The sequence below is a fragment of the Amblyraja radiata genome, chromosome 19, assembly GCF_010909765.2.
Source record: "Amblyraja radiata isolate CabotCenter1 chromosome 19, sAmbRad1.1.pri, whole genome shotgun sequence".
Classification (NCBI taxonomy): domain Eukaryota; kingdom Metazoa; phylum Chordata; class Chondrichthyes; order Rajiformes; family Rajidae; genus Amblyraja; species Amblyraja radiata.
The window spans coordinates 17,931,812-17,944,427 of NC_045974.1; the positions used below are offsets into that span (position 1 = coordinate 17,931,812).

General features: G+C 47.3%; 1 protein-coding gene across 15 annotated transcripts in view; it reads left to right on the forward strand.

The window, feature by feature from the left end:
* mical3 (microtubule associated monooxygenase, calponin and LIM domain containing 3) overlaps positions 1 to 12,616 on the forward strand; it is a 203,319-nt gene that overhangs the window by 168,590 nt on the left and 22,113 nt on the right. For all 15 annotated transcript variants that reach the window (XM_033037780.1, XM_033037784.1, XM_033037782.1 and 12 more), the window contains 4 exons: positions 51 to 1,707; positions 4,455 to 4,549; positions 9,264 to 9,371; positions 11,380 to 11,473. In XM_033037780.1, coding sequence (XP_032893671.1) covers positions 51 to 1,707; positions 4,455 to 4,549; positions 9,264 to 9,371; positions 11,380 to 11,473 — 1,954 coding nt within the window. The remainder of the gene's footprint in view (positions 1 to 50; positions 1,708 to 4,454; positions 4,550 to 9,263; positions 9,372 to 11,379; positions 11,474 to 12,616) is intronic.

Sequence of the window (12,616 nt, forward strand, 5' to 3'; positions counted from 1 at the left end):
CCGTGCTCTGTGTGAGTTTAAAATATCTAATTTATTTTCCCTTCAATCAGATCGATAAACACAGTCCTTCCACAAAACTATTTTCATCGGAAAGGAGAGGTGAGCAGTCGCAGGAAAAGCCCAGCTCTCTTTCCACGCTCTCTCCAGTACGGCAGCAGCATCTGTTCTTCCCAGAAATGTCTTTGCCCTGTTCACCAGTGGAATGCAAGCCAGCAGCCACCCCTCCTGCCATCTGCTGCCAGCCCCTGACATCGCCCCCAGCAGGCAGCCCCGTCACTGCCAAGTCCCCGGTGAAGTCGCAGCCACTCTCCTTAGTCCAGACCTCCACCCCCATCATCGAACCCGGCAGGGAGTGGCTACGCGGTGGAGGGATCAAGGCAAAGGGCCCTCTGCAGGGGGTGGACAAACCGGCCAGGAAAGACCCTGTGGACGAGTTCTGGCTGAGGAGCAATGAGATGAGGAGAAATCTGGGAGTCAGTGCTCTGGAGAGAACCAGCGGCTCGGAAACCAGCTTCACCTTGTCCACCACGGGGTCGGCATCCCCTCAGTCCTTCACGCCGGAGGAGATGTTTGACGAATGTACATCTAGCCCCCAGCCACTCTCGGGGACGCCCACCGCACCCATGGTGGGAGGGCAGCTGGTTCCATCCCCCACCCTCAGCCCATCCATCGGGCTGGAGCCCAAGACCTCAGACAGTGGGCAAAGGGACCTGACCAGCACCTCGGGGCTGGGCCTGAATGGGAGCATGAGCAACACCAGGACTGCTGCCAGTGAGAGCCTCAACAACTCGGACACTATGTTAACACCTCCCACCAGCCCCCCCCCACCCCCCCCTGCTGGCGAGGAGCCCGCCACCCTCCGCCGGAAGAAGCAGCAGGGCCCCAGGACACGGCCTGCTGAGCAAGGCCCTGCTGCCCAGCCCGCCTCAGGCTCGCAGTCGGCAGGCGTGAGGAAGTCGCTGGTGGAGAGCCTGGATGAGATTCCCTTTGCAGACGACGTTGAGGACACGTACGATGACCGGACGCCCGACACCAGCATCCAGGAGCAGTTCTACACGCCGGCCGGCAGCCTGGAGAAACCCGGGCAGCTGAACCTGGCCCCCGTCAAAGACACGCTGCCCCCGAGCGGGAAACGGCGGCCCCTCACCCAGATCTCCCCCGAGGCCAAGGAGATCGCCAAAGAGAGGATGAGGGCCCGCGAGAAGTCAGTCAAGAGCCAGGCTCTCCGAGACGCCATGGCCAAGGAGCTGAGGAAGATGAAGGAAATGGAAGCGGCAGAAGGGTCCCCAGCCCGTCCTTCGATAGTCCAGGTGGCCGAGGCGCCGGCTCCCCTCGCTGCCACGTTAACCGATTGGGACCCGCCGCAGCAGGAGGCGGTGGTGGAGAAGCCGTTACCTGTACCGGCACCGGCACAGGACCTCAGTCTGGAGGGATCAGGAGCCTCCTCCGAGGGTTCTGCCAGCAAGAACAAGAAGAGAACCTCCCTCTTCTCCCCCCGCAAGAGCAAAAAGGAGAAAAAGTCCAAGACTGAGAGCAGCCTGACCGAGGAGAGCACCAAGCCCAGGTCCATCTGGAAATCCGTCTTCTCCAGTTACCGGAGGGACAGAAAGAAGAAGGAGGAGAAGACGTGCCCCAGCACCCCGTCCAGTGGTAACACCGTCAACTCCAGCACCAGGCGCAGCACTGACATCCTCCGCACCGCAGTCGGTAGGATACGGACATGCACTGCCCAAAGCACCGCGCACTCACCGTTAAACTGCCCCACACATCGCGCACACGCCCTCAAACACTAGCCACACACCACACTCGCCCTGATACACTGGCCAACGCACCACGCTCACCCTGATACACTGGCCACACAACACACTCACCCTGATACACTGGCCACACACCACACTCGCCCTGATACACTGGCCAACGCACCACGCTCACCCTGATACACTGGCCAACGCACCACGCTCACCCTGATACACTGACTACACAACACACTCGCCCTGATACACTGGCTAACGCACCATGCTCACCCTGATACACTGGCCACACACCACACTCGCCCTGATACACTGGCCACACACCACACTCGCCCTGATACACTGGCCAACGCACCACACTCGCCCTGATACACTGACTACACACCCTCAAACACTGGCCCCTAACCCACCCCATTCACCATCAAACACTGCCCTCACACCACACTCACCCACAAACACAGCTCCTAGCATAATGCCGTCTCACCTGGACAAGCCTCCAATATCCTCACTCTCCCTCTCTGCCCCCAATACCCTCACACTTCTCTGCACCTCCAATTTTGTTTCTTGGGGTGGGAGGTTCTCACCATATAGCACTCTATGCCCAACTGTTGCCGTGTTTGACCCTCACAAGTGCAAATCATTTAATTACAGTGCAATAAACAAAGCATTTTTTTGCTTAACTCTGGAAAAACTCCACCAGAAATAGCCGTCAACTTTTCCCCTTTGCCTACTCCCCCTTACTGAGCCTACTTTACATCCAGCGGTCGATTTCATTAAACTCCATGGACTTTCAATTTTCCGATAAGCCTGCCAGATGGCAAATACGTTGAATGCATTTCCCTCCACGGTGACTTTTCTTGTTTCCATCCTCAAAAGTTTAAATTGATTTAGTTGGACCCAGCCTTCACTTAACATGCTGACTACCCGTGATTAATCTTGTCCACCTTAATGACATTTAATGCAGTTCTGCTCATTTTCCAATGATTTAACAATGATTGATCATACACAATCTGGCAACTAATTTTTCTGTGTAACCCTCTTCCACCTTTTAAGCAACAGCACATTCTTCAATGTGCCATTACTGTGCGGGGAGTGAAATGTGTCTAAACAATCTCAAGCCTTTCCTTAGTCACTGTTCCTGGGCCAGGGGATGGCATTATAAGACTCTTTCTCTGGGCACATTGGTGCACCAGAGTTGGGGAACATATACTTCACCTCTGAGTGTTATGCATGAATATAGAACAGTGTAGCAAACGAACAGGCCCTTCAGCCCACAATGTCCATCCAAAACATGATGCCACGGTAAACTAATCTCTTCTGCCTGCACGTGATCCACATCCCTCCATTCTCTTCGTATCTATGTGCTTAATCAAAGCCTCTTAAAAACCTCAGGCCCTCACTACTCTCTATGTTAAATAAAAACTTTCCATGCATATCTCCTTTCAATTTTGACCCTTTCACCTTTAAGCTATGCCCTCTGGTCTTTGACATTTCCACCCTCTGAAAAATATTCTGACTGTGTACCTGATTATGCTTCTCATAATGTTATATACTTCTAAGTCTTCCCTCAGCTCTGAAGCACCAGAAAAAAAAACAATCTAAGCTTGTCCCACCTCTTGTTATATCTAATACTCTCTAAACCAGGCAGCATTCTGGTTAAAAAAAAAGAGACCAAGTGCTGGCATAACTCCAGGACATTCTGATAAACCTTTTTCTGCGCACTCTCCAAAACCTCCACATCCTTCCTGCATCTCTGAGTGTTATGCAGGGGAGTGAAATGTGTCTAAACAATCTCAAGCCTTTCCTTAGTCACTGTTCCTGGGCCAGGGGATGGCATTATAAGACTCTTTCTCTGGGCACATTGGTGCACCAGAGTTGGGGAACATATACTTCACCTCTGAGTGTTATGCATGAATATAGAACAGTGCAGCAAACGAACAGGCCCTTCAGCCCACAATATCCATCCAAAACATGATGCCACAGTAAATGATGACATGGCGACTTGAACTGCACGCAATACACCAAATGTGGCCTCACCATAGTGGTAAAAAGCTGCAACATGACTTCCTGGCTCTTGTACTCAATGTCCTGACTAATGAAGCCAAGCATACCATCTGAGGAAGGGTCTTGACCCGAAACGTCACCCATTCCTTCCCTCCAGAGATGCTGCCTGTCCCGTTGAGTTACTCCAGCATTTTTGGTTTAAACCAGCAACTGTAGTTCCTTCATACACATACCTTCTTTGACAATCTATCTACCTGTGTTGCCACTTTCAGGGTGCTATGATCTTGGATCCCAAGTTCCTTCTATGCATTGATGTTGTTAAGGATCCTGCCATTGCAAGAATTAAATGGGGACTATGTACAAGGACCTTCCCTAAATACTCTCATAATACAAGGGTGGAGATCTACATGGGGTTTCTCTGCATGCTATCACTGTAGAACTGTGGGGTTTGGGTGAGTAAATGCTGCATGAAGGTTCTCACTCTGAGATCTGGGGGTGCGAGATATGCAGGATATTTGGGCACTATCACTGTATGGGAGATGGATATACAAGACATTTTGCCACTGCACAAGGGACATGGGATATACGTGAGCTCCTTTACTTCCATCACTCCAAGGGACTGGGTGCCCTGACCTTGTGTGGACCTTCATTGTTCAACCTATTTCAGGGACACGGTTCTCATGTGGTTGTTTGTTTCAGGACTCCAACTCCGTCAACACCTGAGTTTCTCGGAGGATTCGGACTTGTCCAGTGACGATATACTTGAGAGGACCTCACAGCGCTCCAGGCGAGAGGTACCCAGGCACTGCTTTTTGTGTGGGTGGGTGTGTGTGCGCGCGTGCGTTTGTGTGTGTGTGCGTGCACACTGCGTGCCGACTGGGTTTTCCATTTGGCTTCTGGGTCTATGCTGAGCTAGGCTGGGCCAATTAAAGTGGGATGGAATCTGTAAATATATTGGGGGGAAGAAGTCAGTCAGGGATCTCACTGGTGAAGATTGTTTTCAAAGCAGTTTGGTTCAGATGTAGGATTGTGCTTGGTCTTCTCATTAGGATTGTAATTTAAATCAGGATTGGGTATCGAAGTGTGATTACGATTGCGTTCAGGTCGAGGATTGTCTTGGATAGTACATGGTGTACAGGATTCAAGTGTGTTGTATTTGAGGAGTCCGAGTGCACAGGGATAGAAGGGTCCAAGCAAACGTGCACAAGGACCTGGGTAGAGTGATAAATAGATCCATGAGCTCCGAGATAGAATAAGAATAGAAATAGAATTATCCCCGAGAGAGAATTATCTCTGTTTGCAGAAGAACAGGTGTGCGAGTGCACTTTGCTTCAAGTACACTGTGGGAAAGGGGTCCAAGTGTACGGGTAGAAAGGTCCAAGGCGATAGTTAAACTACACTGCGGTAAATACATGCATGCTCAATTGTAGGGTGTGAAAGGGAATGGAGCAGAAAGGATCTAAGTGTACGTCAATCAATGTCTACAGCAGTGTAGGAGAACTGTACAAGAGTGGATATATTCAACTGAACAGGTGATAGAGAGGTGTGTTTGCACAGTTTCAGAAGCACTGAAATATACTGGATTGTATTGATTGGTTGGCGAGCGTCAATATGAAGACAAAATGTGTGTTTTTTTAACTTCTACATCATAGTGCCAGTTTATCTTTGTTACTGTGATCTGTTTTCAATCTGTTCCTTTCTAAGTTGTTTTATTTTTCTTCCTTCTTGAGACTGTCTATGTTCCTCATGCTCTGGCATTCAGGAGATCATACACGTTGAAGGTAGAGTGCTGTACACAGATGCTGAGTGGCTGCAATGTAGGCAACACTGTGAATCAATGGTTTTCCTCCATAGATGGAGAAGGGAGGGAGGGCACTTCTCATTGATGAATGGTGTGGGTTTGAGGGTGTGCGGCCCCATTAGTGTTAATTGGAGATTGAGAGAAGGCGGCTTCATCCTGCGCTGTGCAAGGGACTAGATTCAGTCAGTTTGAGGAGGGGGGTTAATCCTTTCAATCCAGTTAATCCTTTTCTGTAGCTCAGCTCCAAGGCATTGACTCAAAGCCTTTTCTCATGGCAGTGTTGTCCTTGTCTTCTTACTGTCTGCCCCACTGCTGTACTGATTCACGTAATGGATAAAGCACAAACATTTAGTCCATATTGACTCAATGGAATAGCAATCCAACCTGTCCCACTGCACCGCCCTCTCCCCATAGCCCTGCAAATTATCTCGGGCATTTACTTGCTGCCTTTTGCAGGCTACAATTGATTTTTCCCCTCCTACTGTGTCTGGTGGTCCATTCCAGACACAACCACTTGATGTGGAAAAACATAATTTCCTCGCATCAACTTTTGGTTCTTTTACCAAGCACCTTATTTCCATGACACCAGTTCTTACGACAGCAATGCCTGTCACCCTGCTCTATCAATTCCTCTCAGTTCCAAATACTTCAATCAGCCATCCTCACCAGCTCCTTTGTTTCAAGAGGAACGACCCTTGTTTCTTCAGTCTGTTTACATCATCAAAGTTCTTTCTCTTTGGAATCATCTTAGTGAATCTCTTGCTCAGCCTTTCACATCACTCCTTAAAGCTTGGGTCCAGAATTGACACAGTATCCTGTTGATAAAAGTGCCCTTGACTTTATATTCCTCCTTCTCATCCTCCCAATAAAATGTAGCACTTCACATTTCTCTGTATTCTATTTCATTGAATTCCTTGCCTCTAGTTATAAAGTTCAAAATCCCGTTTCCTTTTTGCAACTGCTTTCTTAACCCGACCTGCCACTTTCAACCAACTAAGCAGCACATATACCCACAGATCTCCCTCTTGAACCCATTTTTGAATTGGGCCTTTAAGTTCATATTCCCTTTTCTCATCCCACAAACTGTAATACTTCAGCTCTCACAGTATTACATGTCATCTGTCATCTATCTGTCCATTCCACCCGTCTGCCTACAGCGCTTTCAAGTCTGTTACAAAACCTTTCGCAGTTCATTACATTTATTGTGTTTTGTGTCATCTGCAAATATGTAATTGTTCCTGTACACCTGTTGTTAATATAGAAAAATAAATGCCATGGTTCTGGAATGGGCTGTTGGAGAACTCCACTCTACACTTCCTACCAGTCTGGAGAAACCCCTTCACTGCCACTCCATCTGCTTTTGCTTTACCATTTTTGTATCCATTCTGCTATAGCCCCTTTTTCCTGCGTCCTATAATCTTGTTAACAAGCTTATTTGGTACATACTTCATCAATCCCACTTTCCTCATCAACAGTCCCTGTTACTACATGAAAAACTATAGCATTGGACATAATTTGATTTTAACAATTTTATGCTGACTTTCTCTAATCAATCCACATGTCCAAATGACTGATAATTCTCTCCCAGCTTAATATTTTTTGGACTTTCCCTATTACCGAGGTTTAAATAACAGATGTGTAGTTACTGGCATGAATCTATGGATGTTGGGGTGATTATGGCTAGGATTTCTGCAATTTCCTCCTTTATTTCCTTCCTTGAAATTCTGGAATGGAAAGGCTGGTTGACCAGAATGGATAAATCACCTGGAACAGATGGAATACATACTAGGTTGGATAAATCACCTGGAACAGATGGAATACATACTAGGTTAAGTAACCTAGTATGCATTCCATCTGTTCCAGGTGATTTATCCATTCTGGTCAACCAGCCTTTCCATTCCAGAATTTCAATAACTTCATTCTATGTGACAACTTCAGCAACATATTTAACCATGGTGAACCCTGACATAAAGTTCTTTGTACCTCAGCCATATCTTGTGCCTCAATGAGTCGTCTTGTTTTCTGATCTTTGACCTCATATGACTCAAGCCTGTTGAAGATTTCTCAATTCTCTTGTACATATGCTGCCAATCTTTCCTTGCCCTCTCCATTTGCTCTCCATTTCCTTTTCTACTTCCCCTGAACTTCCCGCAATACGCCTGTTTTACACAGTTACCCAGCGCGGTAAATTCACGTCATAGGAGCAGAATTAGGCCATTTGACTCATTGAGTCTACTCTGCTGTTCAATCTTGGCTGATATATCTTTCCCTCTCAACCCTGTGCTCCTGCCTTTTCCCAATAAACCTTAACACCCTTACTAATCAAGAATCTGTCAATCTCCACCATAAAAATACCCAATCGCTTAGCCTCTACAGCCGTCTGTGACAATGAATTCCACAGATTCACCACCCTCTATCCAAAGAAATTCCTCCTCCTCTCCTTCCCAAAGGTACGTCCTTTTAGTCTGAGGTTATGCCCTCTTATCCTAGACTCTCCCACTAGTGGAAACATGCTCTCCACATCCACTCTATCCAGGCCTTTCACTATTAGGTAAATTTAAATGAGGTCTTTCAACCTTCTATCCATGCTAATAAGTTCATTTTAATACTCTGGGCACTCATCTTCATTAGCAGCCTCATGTGCAGCATCTTAATATCAAATCCAGAATTGCCTTTTCCCAAGTAGGCTTGACTACAAGCTGCTCTAAGAACGTTGACTGAATTTCATTCCTTGCCAGCAGAACCACCCCACCCCCTCTGCTCATCTGTTTTCCTTTCTCTGCTCTTGGAATTGATAGAACTGATATTCAATAAATGAAGACATTTTGCAGTGGCCTGGGAAACGTATAATGAAGTATTAGAAAGTACAGAGAATAAAACCCTTCCTATTCACCCACACAGTGCTACTGCAAATTGGAACTAGGAGGCTTAAGTGGGTACAGTTTTCCCATTGTTCCTATTTTCAGGAATCATTCCACTTCCACTATTTTGAGCTGGTTCTCCCCATTATCCGTGGTGGAGGAGATGAGTAATGGGGTATTTGAATATCCATGTGCAATTAATTCACACTTCTCTTTGTGCATAGAAAATTAAAGGTGATCTTACTGAGATTCGAAGAGTTGTAGTGTGCCCCAACTGTCATAGAGCTGTCGGCACAAGGCATTAAGGAAGTAATGAAAATAAGCCAAACCACCAACGTGTGGTAGGAAACTTTCATTGCCCATCCCTGCCTCATTGCCCGATCATAATGTGGAGAAACAACTGATGAATCTACCCAAGTGTTGCTGTTCAAACTGTACAATTAGATCTATGCTTTGATCTTTGCTTCGATCCGTATGTGTGACTTAGTGTTCTTCAGCTTTTGCGAAGCAGATTTGATCAGTATCCTGGTGGTTTTCTCTGTCTGTGGCCTCCTGTAACTAGATGCAGATCCTCTTTGTGCCTTCATGGATCCAGTAGTTTGCTCTGTCCTTGTGTGTTCTTCCAGTGAGTTTTGTGGATTTGTTTTCTGCACTCAACCCTGCAGTAGATTCAGTGGTGTGATCTAGTAGATCCTGCGGCATACTTTGTCTGAATGATCCACTCCCACTGTACCTATTACTGAGTGCACTAGTCACGCCTGGTGTTTGTTTCTCACTTCACTGGAAAGGACATTCACTGAGGACATTTTGCTGAGCAAAAATAAAGACTGGGCTCTGTTCTTTCAGAAACCCTACAGTGAAGAGGAGCTCAACTCCAAACTGACTCGGAGGGTACAGAAGGCAGCCCGGAGACAAGCCAAGCAGGAAGAGCTGAAGAGGTTACACAGAGCACAGGTTGGCAACTGGGGGCTTGGTCCCATCAGTCTGTAGAGAGACAATCTATCTTGTCTCTCTATTTCAGGAAACCAGCTATCGATTGGCATTTATTACATGCAAAATACCCCACATGCGCCTAAAATACAAACTTTACAAACAGGATTTATGGTAGACAGTCCTAAGTGATGATGGGTATTTAGTACACTTCCCTCATAGTGCAATAGGCACAGTCATAATCTGCCAAATGATGGCGTTACAATGTGTGGTACAAATGCGGTTCTCTGCTACACATCCCAAAGGGAACAATCAACACTAAAATAAGGAGCTGAGGCGCCCTCAAGCCTGCCCCACAGGTCAATATGATCATGGCTGATCGGCCCTGGTCACAGCTTCTCTGCTGTGTCAATCCCCATAACCTTTGATTCATCGATAGTTCAAATATTTATCTTTCTCCGCCTGTAATATTTTTAGTGATCTGGCCACCACCTCTCTCATGAGCAGATTCACTACCCTCTGACATGTTTCCACGCACCTTAGTTTTATTTTGTAACTATGTCCCCTTGTTCGTGACTAGACCCAAGTGAAAACATTTCAACATCTAACCTATCAAACCTCCTTGTGATCTTATATGAATGAAAAAGACCCTCATTCTTCTAAACTTCAAGTAATACAGACCCAAACTATCCAATATCTCTTGATAGGACAATCCCCTCACCCCAAGAATTAGCTTGGTGAATCGCCTTTGAACTGTTGAGAATGCAACTATTTTACTTTAAGTAAGGGAACTAAAATTGCACAATATTCCAGGTGTGACCTCACAAATACCCTGTGCAACTGTAAAAGCCCCCGACCAGACCCAAAATGTCACCTATCCATGTCCTCCAGAAATGCTACCTAACCCGCTGAGTAACTCCAGCAATTTGTGTTCTATGCAAGGCCCCCCCCCCCTCCCATTCTTTAAGGCCAAAATTATGTTTGCCTTCTTATCTGCTTATTGGACATTGCTAACATTTTGTGATCCGTGCACCAGAACAGCTAGATTCCTCTGAAGTTAACTTATTTGAAGTTTCTCTCCATTTTGATTATAATCTGTATGACCTTCCACTTCCACATGTTAAACTCCATTTGCCAGCTTTTTTCTCCAAACACTCAGTCTTTACAATGTTGCAGAATTTCAATGTCCTCACCACAACAGGCCCTTCCACATTTTCGTATCAACGACAAACTTGGAAATCTTACACAGAGTCATAGAATGACACAGTGTAGAAATAGGTCCTTCGGCCCAACTTGTCCACACCGGCCAACATGTCCCAGATACACTAGTCCCACCTGCCGGCGTTTGGTCCATATCCCTCCAAACCTGCCCTATCCATGTACCTGTCTAACTGTTTCTTAAATGTTGGCATAGTCCCTGCCTCAACTACCTCTTCTGGCAGCTTGTTCCAACACCAACACCCTTTGTGTAAAATAGTTATCCCTCAGATTCCTATGAAATTCCCAGTCCACATCCGCGGGGCCCGTCGGGAACTCTGCACTGTGGGTTAGCAATTTCCACAGCACACTGCCTGAGAGGGTTGATTCATCAGAACATAAGAAACAGGAAAATTTGGCCTCTCGAGCCTGCTGCGTCATTTATCGGGATCATGGTTGATTTTCTCCCACTGCCATTTTCCTGTACTCTTGCCATTTCACTTTATTCCCTTTGTATCCAGAGCTCTGCCTGTCTCTATTCTAAATCAATTCAATGACCAAGAATAATGGGATTTAATGATGACTGTGAGAGGGGTAATAGGATTTAATATTCACTGTGTGAGGGATAATTAATTCTCATGTTCGCCATGGGGATCTATTGATCACCTCCAGAGAGGGTAACAGGTTCTATGGTTCCATGTCAGATGGGGTAACAGATTGGCTGTGTCTGCCTTCAGACACATTGTTCTTACACACAGCTCTCTTCTCTCATGTGGGGTGAAGTTTCCACTGCACCACCATGTCAACTGACCTGAGTAAACTCCTGCTCTTACAGATCATTCAGCGGCAGCTGGAGCAGGTGGAGGAGAAGCAGCGACAGCTGGAGGAGCGGGGAGTGGCCGTGGAGAAGGCTCTCCGGGGAGAAGCAGGTAACTCCACCCTGTTTCCATCATGGCCTGTGCTGCTAGAGCACAGGGCAGTCCAGCGGCAATTTCCCATGGAGGCCCAGCAAAGCTTGCGTCTGAGGGTGGGTTGCTGAGAAGGTCGGCATCTTGTCCTCGGCCACTGGCTGAATACCTGCCCCCCCCCCCCCCAGCTGTTCACTTGTCTCCAGTCAGAGTCGGTCGCGGGTTCCCTGGAGTCACTTGTTCCATCCACGGCGAATAAGGGTGGCATGGGCAAAGGGAGTTCCCATGAGCAAGGAGTGGTAGCTCCAATCTCTCCCTTTGTTGAGATAAAATGCTGTAGGCCGGTGCCTCGTATCAACTGTCCTTCCTCTCTACATCCACGAGTATTCCAACTTTGATATTCCTGGGATCACTCACTCTGGGATTAATCAGTCTTTCCCAGATCACTCTCTCTGGGATTAATCTCAGTCCGGATGAGGATCACTCCATTATTTCCAAATTTAGTAACAGTCCTACTTTCAGAGTCATTTACAGATGTGCCTTGGTTCACTTGCACACAGCGGGGAGTCATTTACTAATCTTCCCACTGCCAGCTACATGAGTGAATGACAGAACCCGTGACCAGGGTGACCTCTTCACTCTACAGGTAACATGTGAGTCTTTCGGAGTCATTCTCACCATCTGGGGAAGGGTGGGGATGTTGGGTGAATGGTCATCCTCTGGGTCAGTCATCTACTCTGGGTCAGTCACAGACCTTTGCATTTCCTCCAGAAGTCGATCGTTGTCCTTCTGGGATCATCGTGACTCATTCCATATGGGGGGGCTTAATCATTTCTTGATCCCGGCTCCCCTTCACTCCCCCAGAGAGAATCACAGAACCACAGAATGTAGCCCATTCCAGTCCAGGTTCCCCTCACGCACCATCCTATCACCATCCCTTCATCAATGTTGGATCTAAATCCTGGAACAGCAGCACGGAGGAAGCAGCCTCAACAGAGGCACAGCAGTGGTTCTACTGCGCTCACAGTTGGGGATGGGGACTGAATGCTGTTCTTGCCAGCTGAGTCCACAACTCTAATCGTCAGTGCTCCAAACGTGGGCAGCGGAGTGCTGAGTTCCAACGCCTTTGACCCATCCCTTGGGATCCGGTCCACCTGGGATTCT